This window comes from Oryctolagus cuniculus, chromosome 3 (genome assembly GCF_964237555.1).
Source record: "Oryctolagus cuniculus chromosome 3, mOryCun1.1, whole genome shotgun sequence".
Classification (NCBI taxonomy): Eukaryota; Metazoa; Chordata; class Mammalia; order Lagomorpha; family Leporidae; genus Oryctolagus; species Oryctolagus cuniculus.
The window spans coordinates 158,076,391-158,088,912 of NC_091434.1; the positions used below are offsets into that span (position 1 = coordinate 158,076,391).

At 39.4% G+C, this 12,522-nt stretch overlaps 1 protein-coding gene across 4 annotated transcripts in view; it reads left to right on the forward strand.

The window, feature by feature from the left end:
• PTPRZ1 (protein tyrosine phosphatase receptor type Z1) overlaps positions 1-12,522 on the forward strand; it is a 199,500-nt gene that overhangs the window by 170,083 nt on the left and 16,895 nt on the right. For all 4 annotated transcript variants that reach the window (XM_051848907.2, XM_051848908.2, XM_051848909.2 and 1 more), the window contains 5 exons: positions 2,190-2,272; positions 3,546-3,680; positions 5,516-5,650; positions 7,757-7,920; positions 9,814-9,949. In XM_051848907.2, coding sequence (XP_051704867.2) covers positions 2,190-2,272; positions 3,546-3,680; positions 5,516-5,650; positions 7,757-7,920; positions 9,814-9,949 — 653 coding nt within the window. The remainder of the gene's footprint in view (positions 1-2,189; positions 2,273-3,545; positions 3,681-5,515; positions 5,651-7,756; positions 7,921-9,813; positions 9,950-12,522) is intronic.

Consider the following 12,522-nt stretch of genomic DNA (forward strand, 5'->3'; position numbering starts at 1 on the left):
TTTTGTTTTTCATTGATGGAATCTTACTGATTTTTCCCTGTGAACTTGCACTCTCTTTTTTTATCTTTGTATAGCACTTCTTATTTATATCTATTCGTTCTTACTCTCCTTTATATTCACCGTATCTCTTTTCATCCCCAGAAGTCTTTTATTTAAGGAATACAAACTCCATGCTTTTCATAAATACAGCTTTAGGAATATAAGTGATTCTTCCCACCATAGCCGCTCTCCCACTCCTCTTCTTCCTCCCTCTCCTATTCTCATTCTTAATTTTTACTAAGATCTAGTTTCTTTTTTTAAGATTTATTTTATTTTTATTTGAAAGACAAAGTTACAGAGAGAGGTAGAGACATAGAAGTCTTCCATCCGCTGGTTCACTCCCCAAATGGCCGCAACGGAGCCAGATGGCCAGAGCTGTGCCAATCCAAAGCCAGGAGCCAGGAGTTTCTTCTGGGTCTCCCACGTGGGTGCAGGGGCCCAAGGACTTGGGCCATCTTCTACTGCTATCCCAGACCATAGCAGAGAGCTGGATTGGAAGACGAGCAGTTGGGACTGGAACTGGTGCCCATATGGGATGCTGGTGCTTTAGGCCAGGGCTTTAACCTGCTGTGCCACAGCGCCTGCCCCTAAGATCTAGTTTCAAGTAACTTTATATACATAGGATTAACTCTATACTAAGTAAAGAGTTCAACAAATTGTATGGGGGAAAAAACTGTTCCTCAACAATTGAGACAAGGGCTGTTCAAAATCATTGCATCTTGAAGTGCTAATTTCACTTCTATAGATTACCTTTTAGGTGCTCTATTAGTTATCACAGATCAGGGAGAATATATCATGTTTGTCTTTTTGGGACTGGCTTATTTCACTAAATATGATGTTTTCCAGTTTCATCCATTTTGCTGCAAATGACAAGATTTCATTTTTTTTAACCTCTGTGTAGTATTTTATGGTGTACATATCCCATAATTTCTTTATCCAGTCTTCAGTTGATGGGCATTTGGGTTGGTTCCAAGTCTTAGCTGTTGTAAATTGAGCTACAATAAACATGGGGGTACAGATAACTCTTTCATATGCTGATTTCATTTCCCTTGGATAAATTCCCAGGAGTGGTGGGATGGCTGGGTCATATGGTAGGTCTATATTCAGATTTATGAGGTATCTCCATACTGTCTTCTACAGTGGCTTTGCCAGTTTACATTCCCACCAGTGGGTTAGTGTGCCTTTTTCCCCACATCCTTGCCAGTATTTGTTGTTTGTTGATTTCTGTATGAAAGCCATTCTAACTGAGGTGAGCTAAAACCTCATTGTGGTTTTGATTTGCATTTCCCTGATGGCTAGTGATCCTGAGCATTTTTTCATGTGTCTGTTGGCCATTTGGACTTCCTCTTTTGAAAAATGTCTGTTTAAGTCCTTTACCAATTTCTTCACTGGGTTGTTTGTTCTGTTATTGTTGACATTCTTGATCTCTTTATATATATTCTGGTTATTAATCCTTTGTCAGTTGCATAGTTTGCAAATAATTTCTCCCTGTCAATTGCCTCTTCACTTTGATGAGTATTTCTTTTGCAGTACAGAAACTTTTCAATTTTATGTAATCCCATTTTTCAATTTTGGCTTTGATTGTGCCTCTGAGTTCTTTTCCAAGACTTCTTTGCTTATGCCAATTTCTTAAAGGGTTTCCCCAATGTTCTCTAATAATTTGATGGTATTGGATCTTAGATTTAGGTTTTTAATCCCCTATATCTCTTGAATTCCATCTTGGTTTCTAAGGCCCCATCACTCTTCTGTGAGTGACTCTCCACTGTTCACAACTGCAGTATTCATTTAGAACAACATATCTAAGATGCTAATCTCATGGTTCAACCTCTATGAAAACTTATTATCATTCCAGACTGATAGCTCTTGTCTCTGTATCTCCCTTGGTATTTAGCACCTCTCTCTCAACACCTTCACAAAACTTTGTGTGTAAATGTTCTCCTCTCACCTATTACCTTAGAAATTTTCTTGATTGCAGAGACCCTAATTCTTTGTTATCTTTGTAATTTCTGTATCCCCAAAAGCTTATTAGAATAACTGATTTTTTGTACTCATTTTAATTGCATGAGATAAATTATGATACAGATATAAATGAACTTTATTCTGAAAAGTAGTCTGCACAACAGTGAAATATATATTCTTTTTTATTACAGATGATCATAGCAGGGTTAAGCTTGCACAACTTGCTGAAAAAGATGGCAAACTGACTGATTACATCAATGCCAATTATGTTGATGTAAGCACATTTTAACTGAAAATGTTGTAGAAATTATATTAGACTCTGAATTCATTATACTATGATGTCATACAAATACTGGTGTTTAGTACATGATACTTAATAGATGATAAAATTTAAGTCAGCAGTAAATAATTTCCAAGAGGTCCTATGATGAAAGGATTTTAGATTGAATGACAAATTGTTGTACTTGGCTTATCTCCTGATTAAGAGGGGAATGTAGGCTGATAATGTACAAGGTAAATATGTTTACATATAGGTTTATAACCCCTTAAATGTGAAGAGCAGCAACAGTGCTTATTTTAAATTTTCCGTAGCTCCTGGCAAAATGCTGTGCATATAGAAGATACTGACTGAAATATTCATATGGTAGAACTGCCAATTACTAAACCAGTTACTAGCCTTCATACTCTGGAGTACCACAGGAATCCAGCTTTATGGAACTTGTGAAAGTTCTTCGGAGACTGTACACCAGTCAGTAACTTACTGACTTCTCACCGTGATCAACTAAATGTCAACAGAACTTAGTTGTGCTCTTAACACTGACCTCAAAGTCTGGTTGCCTGCAGGTTAATGCTATGAGGGATCTTGCATTCTAAGGAGTGAATACATAAGCATTAAAGGCATTTGTTACAGGCAAGATCTTCATGCTTCCAGAGGAGACAGTATTATGTATGTCAGATGAACATGAGCTCTGCAGTTAGAATTGGTTTTGATTCCCATCTTGACCACTGATTTGCCATGGGCCTTGGAAAGTCCCTTAACTCCTCTGAGCTTCAATTTCCTCATCCCTGAACCGAAATGTTTCCATTTTGCATAGATGGGATTAAGGTTGATGTTTATAAAGCATCTTGTCCAACAATGGGTGCTCAGCAAAGGGAAGCTAGGATAACTATTAATAATTAACACTGCCCAGTATCACCAAGGAGAATATCTCCAGAGATTTCTTAACTGAGATCCATTGCCAATGATACAATTCAAGGCAGGACAATTAAGGAGCATATTTTAAGTATTGTAAATAGACTTGGATTAAATACACTTGGAATAAAACATGCATAAAGTTGTGGTTGTCTCAAGGCAAACAGAATGCTTGCTATATATTTTTACAAAAATCATAAAGAAGAAATCACTACCTTACTAGTACTATCAAATTTCTCCATCTTTGCAGGTTTTTTATTATTTTCTTTTATAGGAAGAAAGTGCTTATGTACTATGCAGTTTTAAATATCATATTAATCAGTTAGTAATGAACATTTGTCATTTGTTTCTTCAGGGATACAACAGACCAAAGGCTTATATTGCTGCCCAAGGACCACTGAAGTCCACAGCTGAAGATTTTTGGAGAATGATTTGGGAGCACAACGTGGAAGTGATCGTCATGATAACTAACCTTGTGGAGAAGGGAAGGGTATGTTGGTAATCTGTTATGTCATCCCTGGCATGGTGATTCAGGTTGCTTAAAATTAGTTGTTATCGAGTCAGCATTAGAGAGCAGCAAGTTATGAAAGTCAATCAGGATTCCCTCCTTTATTTATTTATTTATTTATTTATTTATTTTTGTTTTTTTTTTACCATTTATTTAATGAATATAAATTTCCAAAGTATGATTTATGGATTACAATGGCTTCCCCCCCATACCGTCCCTCCCACCCACAACCCTCCCCTTTCCCACTCCCTCTCCCCTTCCATTCACATCAAGATTCATTTTCGATTATCTTAATATACAGAAGATCAGCTTAGTATACATTAAGGATTTCAACAGTTTGCTCCCACACAGAAACATAAGTGAAAAATAATAGATGATTTTTTTTAAATGATGATGAAATCAGATCAGACCTATTGTCATGTTTAATCCCAGTGAGAGTCAAGTTGGGAGTTGATAATTTCTTTTTTTTTTTTTTTTTTACAGAGGATCAGTTTAGTATACATTAAGTAAAGATTTCAACCGTTTGCACCCCCATAGAAACACAAAGTGAAATATATTGTTTGAGTACTCGTTATAGCATTAAATCTCAATGTACAGCACATTAAGGGCAGAGATCCTACATGAGGAGTAAGTGCACAGTGACTCCTGTTGTTGACTTTACCAATTGACACTCCTGTCTATGGCATCAGTAATCTCCCTATGCTCCAGTCATGAGTTTCCAAGGCTATGGAAGCCCTCTGAGTTCTCTGATTCTTATCTTGTTTGGACAAGGTCATAGTCAAAGTGGAGGTTCTCTCCTCCCTTCAGAGAAAGGTACCTCCTTCTTTGAAGACCTGTTCTTTCCACTGGGATCTCACTCATTTGGGACATGCTCAAGCTGACTTGCCCCAAATAGTAGAGTTAGAAACATACCAGGGGATTCCAATTCAATCCCATCAAATTGGCATGTACCATTGCCATCTCACTATTCCAAGTGATCAATTTCAGTTCACAATTGATCATAATGAAAGGACTAAGAGTCAAAGGGAGCACATAAACAAGTCTAGTACCTGCTAACACTAACCGATAGAATAAATAAAGGGGAGAGTGATCCAACATGGGAAGTGAGACACTCAGCAGACTCATAGAATGGCAGATGTCCTAAACAGCACTCTGGCCTCAGAATCAGCCCTAAAGGCATTCGGATCTGGCTGAAAAGCCCATGAGAGTATTTCAGGCATGGAAAGCCAAGGCACTATTTATTTTTTTTAATGAGCATAAATTTCCAAAGTACAGCTTATGGATTACAATAGCTTCCTCCCCCCCCCGTAACTTCCCTCCCACCCACAACGCTCCCCTCTCCCACTCCCTCTCCCCTTCCCCTTCACAGGATTCCCTTCTAGTAAACATGGCACCCAAATGGAGGCTATTCACATTATAGATCAAAAAGTTTCACTATAAATCAGATTAACTGCTTTTTCAATACATTCTTTATTGTAAGTAAATGGGACTCCATAAAAAAGCAATGTAGAATGAAAAATATTTCAGTTCATGAGCCCTAGATTCCAGTTTGGCTTTGTAGTAACTCAATACATCTGGCCTCTTTCCTCATCTGTAGGGGGAGGTTGGAATGAATCATCTTAAGTCTTCTTTCGGTTCCATGATTCTCTCCAGGTCTCCTCTACAACTATTTTGGCAATCACTTAGAAAGGAACGAAAACAGTAAAAAGAAAAAGGAAGTCCACTCCTGTAATTCTCAAGCTTTCACTAATGTTAAAGATGACTTTTACATGGAACATTTGAATATGGAAATAGTAGTTTTGCTTTCTCTTTTGCAGAGAAAGTGTGACCAATACTGGCCTGCTGATGGCAGTGAAGAATACGGGAACTTTCTGGTCAATCAGAAGAGTGTCCAAGTGCTTGCCTATTATACTGTTAGGAATTTTACCCTGAGAAACACAAAGATTAAAAAGGTGAGTCAAAAATGATGGGAATATTGAATAGCAGAGGAAGGAGAAAGAAGGGTGAGGGTCGGGGTGGGAAGAATCACTATATTCCTGAAGTTGTATTTATGAAATTCATGGGAATATTGCATCATCTGATGAAAAGGTAGATGAAAAAGTGTGTATACACACACACACAAACACACACGCCCAATGGACCATTATCTAATCTGTTATTTCTGATAACCTTCATGAAAGCTAGAGGATGTTATTTTAAGTAAAACAAGGCAAACAGAGAGATATCACATGATCTCACTTATATGTGGAATCTAAGAAAGTCTATTTCATAGAGCTAGAAAATGGCATGGTGGTTACCAGTTCTGCAAATAGGGGAAATTGGAATGATATTGGCCAACAGATGAAAAATTTCGGGCTCTGCGCTGTCATGTAGTAGGTTAAGCCTCTGCCTGCAGTGCAACCATCATATGTGGGCACGAGTTCGTGTCTTGGCTGCTCCTCTTAATATCCAGTTCTCTGCTAATGGCCTGGGAAAGCAGTAGAGGATGGCCCAGGTGCTTGAGCCTTTGCACCTACATGGGAGACTCAGAAGTAGCTCCTGGCTCCTGGTTTCAGACTGGCCCAGCTCCAGCCCTTGCAGTCATTTGGGGAGTGAACCAGTGGATGGAAGGCATCTGTGTCTCTCCTTCTCTGTTTGTAACTCCGCCTCTCAAATAAATGAATAAATCTTTTTTAAAAAAAGTTCCATTACATGGGAAGAATAAGTTCAAGAGATCTATCGTATAATATGATAACTAATAGTTATCTATTGCATACTTTAAAATTGCTAAGAGAGTAGCTTTAGTATTTTCACCACAATTAAATAATTTTTTGTGGTAGTGCATATATTAATTAGCTTGATTTAACTGTCCTGCAATGCACAGATATTTCAGAATATGATGGGTGTACATCACAAATATATACAATTTTTATTCATTAGAAATAAATTTTAAAAACAATAATGTCTATGTTGATATCTGAATATGGGGTGCCATACAATATCACCATGTTCTTATTAATAAATTCCCAATATTTATAAGCCTGTGTTGGTTCTTGCCTAATATTCAGAGAAGAATTCTGAATACTGGCATAAATGACCAAGCAGCATGATAAGTTTTTAAGCTTTATATTCAGTGAGAAAGATGCATAGGAGAGTGAGGGCCTCATCCAAAAGAGAAATTTGGATTCATACCGATCACCAGGAGCCAGCCACTTGGGGGAGTTTGTAGGCCAGGAAGCATGAGGTGGGTGGCCACGCACCCTGGACGTGCAGGGCATCACTGGCGCACAATGGCATTAGGCCAAAGAAAGGAAAGGGGAAAAAGCTGTGCCCACTGTGTCCCGGGCCTTTAATCCACTTCCAGAGGGGATTGGTTAATTGACCTGATTGGCCGGTGGACATACAGGTGTGGCCAGGTAGGGGCATGAGGTCACACAGGAGCTTGGTGAGGGCATGGTCTTCCAGCTCGCAAACCTGTTCAATTTTATTTTGTATGCCTGCCTACAACAGTACCACCTTTCTATAATGCATTTGGTTCTTTTTCTGGGTGATATAACCAAGCTACGATAAAATACACATAAAGGTAGTAAGTTCTTATCATAGCAGGCGGGCAGCCTGTAAGTGCCGGTCAGAGCTGAGGTTGCAGCTGAGAGACAAAATTCATCAGGGCAGCATGCTGGAGACTCAGACAGGTGTCTGTGTTGCAGTATTAAGGAAAATCCCTTCTTCATGAAGCCACTGCCTGTGCTAGTAACACCTTCAATTAATCAGATGAGTCTCACCCACATTCGTGAAGGTGATCTGTGTCACTCTACTGATTTCGATGTTCATCACACCTAAAAATATATACCTTCACAAAATATATACCACACACAGAAGTGGTGTGGCTGCAGTGTATGACCAAAAACACAAGTCACCACATGGGAGCACATAAATTAATCATCACAAAGGACAGTGTACATTTTTGCTTCATTGTAGGCCCCCGACATCAACATATGTTTAAGAACCCTGTGTAAGGGTGTGTATGTGTGTACATGTGTGCCTGTGTTAACTGCTGGTAGCTGTCTTAACTCTTCCAGGGCTCCCAGAAAGGAAGACCCAGTGGGCGTGTGGTGACGCAGTATCACTACACTCAGTGGCCAGACATGGGGGTGCCAGAGTTCTCACTTCCAGTGCTGACCTTTGTGAGAAAGGCAGCCCATGCCAAGCGCCACGCAGTGGGGCCTGTTGTTGTCCATTGCAGGTGAGTCCCAGAAGTGCGCTCTAAACTTGTGGAATTGTGTGTGCCAACAAAAACAGAAATCGGTGAAGCAGTTTTGGCCAAGATGGGAGTGATTTCATGAAGTGAGCAAAAACCAAACATCCAAAATGCTTCACAATCCAAATTTTTCTGAGCATCAACATGTTGCCAGGGTGGAATTTTCCACATCGTGAAACTTTTTGTTTCATGTCTACCATTATTTTAAATGCTTCATAAAATTGCCTGCAGACTCTGTGTATAAGGTGTATATGAAATATAAATTAATTTTGCATTTAGACTTGGGCCCCATCTCTGTGATATCTCAATTTGTGTGTTCAGTATTCCAAAGCCTGAAAAATCCCAAATCTGAAACACTTCTGGTCCAAAGCATTTCAAATAAAACATACTCAACCAGTACTGATCACTAGAAAATGAGTATACTAAACTCCGAATTTGATTGCTAAATATTTCATAGCACCAGATACTTTGATGTTTCTTATTCTATTGGGTTTCAGCTTACTATGTGAGACAACTGAAACAATGTTTTTGTCCCTAAACAAAGATGCATTACAGTATTTAGCATTATGGTTTAAAATGCTTGAGGCACAGCCCCTGGTCCCAGGAATTACTATTCCAGTTGTTAAGCCAGGATTACTGTGCAGAAACCAAGGCATGTAGAGTGTGAGGAATTGGGCAGAACAACTTTTTAAAACATTTTTGGATCAAATTATCTGGGTTGTTTTCCTGAGTTCTTCCTAATCCATCAGAATGAATTGAATTTACCAATTCCTTGTCGAGCAAAAGCCTTAATACCCAAGGCTCTTGGATAAAGAATGTATCTATCAAATAAAAATATTTCAGGAAACAAAAAAATGACATTATCTAAAATTTTCAGTTAAAATAATAATGGCAGTTAATATTTACTGAAAGCTGATTAGGTACCAAGCTTTTGGACTAAAAAAAAATCAAATTCACTTCTCTGTGCTGTGCTTTTATCAAAGCGGTGTCCTGTTTTTACAGAAACAAGTGTTCTCCTTTGATATACAGCTTATCTGACACATTTTAATTACCTATCTCAGGAGTTATCTCCAGATAAAATTTGAGGGACCTGTCACCTATCTTGAGTTTTGTTTTCTTTTTTTTTCATCTGTTAACCTGATGATAAGTTGGGGAAAGCAGGAAAATGCAAGGAAAACAGCTCTGAAGGTCAGGGATTGTTTCTCGGCAAATGGAGAAGCACCAGGCTATTGTACAGAGCAGGTGCTAATTTTCTCCTCCAGCACTTCCTACTTGTCAGAACATTTGAAAAGACGCCTGCCTCTGAATTCCGTCCCTCTGATAGAGGCTTTGAAGAAGTTGATAGATAATGGCCCTTTAGAAATAACTCAAGTTATGCTTTATTCCTCACAATCTCCCTGAAACGATATTTTCAGCTGAAAGCTTTATCAAATTCTTTCTCCCATTAATGTGGAAACCTTTACAAATGTATCAACCTGGCACTACAGAGAGCCAAGGACCTTTTCTTTTCAGAATTTGGTGAATCTGATGCTTTCATTTTTCTCAGATTAAATGTCTACTTGCTATACTCTGATACATAATATTTCCATTGTATAATAACATAATGGATAATAGGTATAACTGCTGAAAATTTTTTAAGAAACTCAAACAGAAATAGGTTGTTTTGCAGTTGACACGTTACAAAAAACTAAGATTTTTGTTTAAAGCATTCTGCTTAACTAGTAAACTATTTGCAGTTTTGGATTTCTAAATGTATTTTGTGATCCATTTGCTTAGGGGAGGAAATTGTTTTAAGCAGCATGACAGCCAGTAGTCACCTCTTTTCAAGTTTATTTTGTGCTTGACATTGAAATATTGTTTTCTTTGTATTTTCTTCAGCGCTGGAGTTGGAAGAACAGGCACCTATATTGTGCTAGACAGTATGTTGCAGCAAATTCAACATGAAGGAACTGTCAACATATTTGGCTTCTTAAAACACATTCGTTCACAGAGAAATTATTTGGTGCAAACTGAGGTATGAGTTTTAAAAAGATGGCTTTATCTGTCCAAGGGATGGAAATATCCTTTAAAAATGCAAGTGTAGCAGTCTCCTAGGACTTATATAAGAAAGTACTACGAGGCCGGGGCCGCGGCTCACTAGGCTAATCCTCCACCTTGCGGCGCTGGCACACTGGGTTCTAGTCCCGGTTGGGGCACCGGATTCTGTCCCGGTTGCCCCTCTTCCAGGCCAGCTCTCTGCTGTGGCCAGGGGGTGCAGTGGAGGATGGCCCAAGTGCTTGAGCCCTGCACCCCATGGGAGACCAGGAGAAGTACGTGGCTCCTGCCATCGGATCAGCGCGGTGCGCCAGCCGCGGCAGCCATTGGAGGGTGAACTAAGGGCAAAGGAAGACCTTTCTCTCTGTCTCTCTCTCCCACTGTCCACTCTGCCTGTCAAAAAAAAAAAAAAAAAATACTACGAACTGAGTGTCTTAAAACAGTAAAAATTTATTCCCTGATAGTTTTGGAGTCGAGAAATCAGAAAACAAGGAATTATCTGGGTCGTACACCCTCAGAAGCTTCTAGCTGTTTGCCTCTGCCAGCTTCTGGTATTTATGAGACCGGGCTGCTTATTAATAATTTTCAGTATTAATAAGCCAGTGGGCTCTTTTTTTTTTTATCTTTTATTTAATGAATATAAATTTCCAAAGTACGACTCATGTGTTACAATGGCTTCCCCCCCATACCGTCCCTCCCACCCACAACCCTCCCCTTTCCCACTCCCTCTCCCCTTCCATTCACATCAAGATTCATTTTCGATTATCTTAATATACAGAAGATCAGCTTAGTATACATTAAGTAAGGATTTCAACAGTTTGCTCCCACACAGAAACATAAAGTGAAAAATAATAGATGATTTTTTTAAATGATGATGAAATCAGATCTGACCTATTGTCATGTTTAATCCCAGTGAGAGTCAAGTTGGGAATTGATAATTTCTTTCTTTTTTTTTTTTTTTTACAGAAGATCAGTTTAGTGTACATTAAGTAAAGATTTCAGTCGTTTGCACCCCCATAGAAACACAAAGTGAAATATACTGTTTGAGTACTCGTTATAGCATTAAGCCTCAGTGTACAGCACGTTAAGGACAGAGATCCTACATGAGGAGTAAGTGCACAGTGACTCCTGTTGTTGACTTTACCAATTGACACTCCTGTTTATGGCATCAGTAATCTCCCTATGCACCAGTCATGAGTTTCCAAGGCTATGGAAGCCCCTTGAGTTCTCCGACTCTTATCTTGTTTAGACACAGTCATAGTCAAAGTGGAGGTTCTCTCCTCCCTTCAGAGAAAGGCACCTCCCTCTTTGAAGACCTGTTCTTTCCACTGGGATCTCACTCACAGAGATCTTTTTGCCAGAGTGTCTTGGCTTTCCATGCCTGAAATACTCTCATGGGCTTTTCAGCCAGATCCGAGTGCCTTTAGGGCTGATTCTGAGGCCAGAGTGCTATTTAGGACATCCGCCATTCTATGAGTCTGCTGAGTATCTCACTTCCCATGTTGGATCACTCCCCCCTTTATTTATTCTATCGGTTGGTGTTAGCAGATACTAGACTTGTTTATGTGCTCCCTTTGACTCTTAGTCCTTTCATTATGATCAATTGTGAACTGAAATTGATCACTTGGAGTAGTGAGATGGCATTGGCACATGCCACCTTGATGGGATTAATAAGCCAGTGGGCTCTTGCCATGTATTCAGAGAAGAATTCTGAATACTGGCTCAAATAGACTAGTTCTTTATGCAGTGAGAGAAATGCACAGGAGAGGAGGGCCCAACCTGTTCCAGGACTTTTATCCACTTCCAAAGTGGAGTGGTTACATAGCCTGACTGGCAAGTGGGTGTACAGGTAGGGGCGTGAGATCAGAGAGGGCATGGTCTCCAGCTTACAAATCTAATCAGTTTTATCCTATCTGCCTGCCTACATTTGCTGGCTTGTAGCAGTTACTCCAATTTCTGCCTTATTATTCAAATGACCATCTTCCTTTTGATTCCAAATGTCTGTCTTCCTCTAAGGGTACCAGTCATCACCCTACTTCAGTTGACTTCTTAATTAATTACATACACAATAACCGTATTCACAAATTATGTCACATATCTTTTGTGGGAGATATATTCCAATCCCTAACACAGATGCATCCCACTTGCACCAGCTGAATCACTGGTGCCCCTTCAAAATCACATTAGTAAGACCAAAGACCCAGAAAAAGAAGTATAGGAGTCACAACATCCCCAGGGGAATGTAAAGTGTGAGGTCTGAGGGACAGTCAGGGGAGACACTGCTTTGTCTCCCCCAGTCTTCCTGCCTCCTGCCCACATTTTCAAGGCAGGATAAATGAGGCAAGAAGGGGGCTGATTTTTCCTTGACCATTTCTCTCCTCTCTCTGACGTCCTGCTAAGTCCAGAAAGCAATTCTTCTCCCCCACGACCATTTTGTAAAACTTTTTGTCAGTGGAAAGTTCCTACTTTTGCCCCTAAATAAATATAAAGATATTTCAAAAATCTTGTGGGAAAATGGAATTCAAGACAACCCATTTTTACTGCTAACTTTAA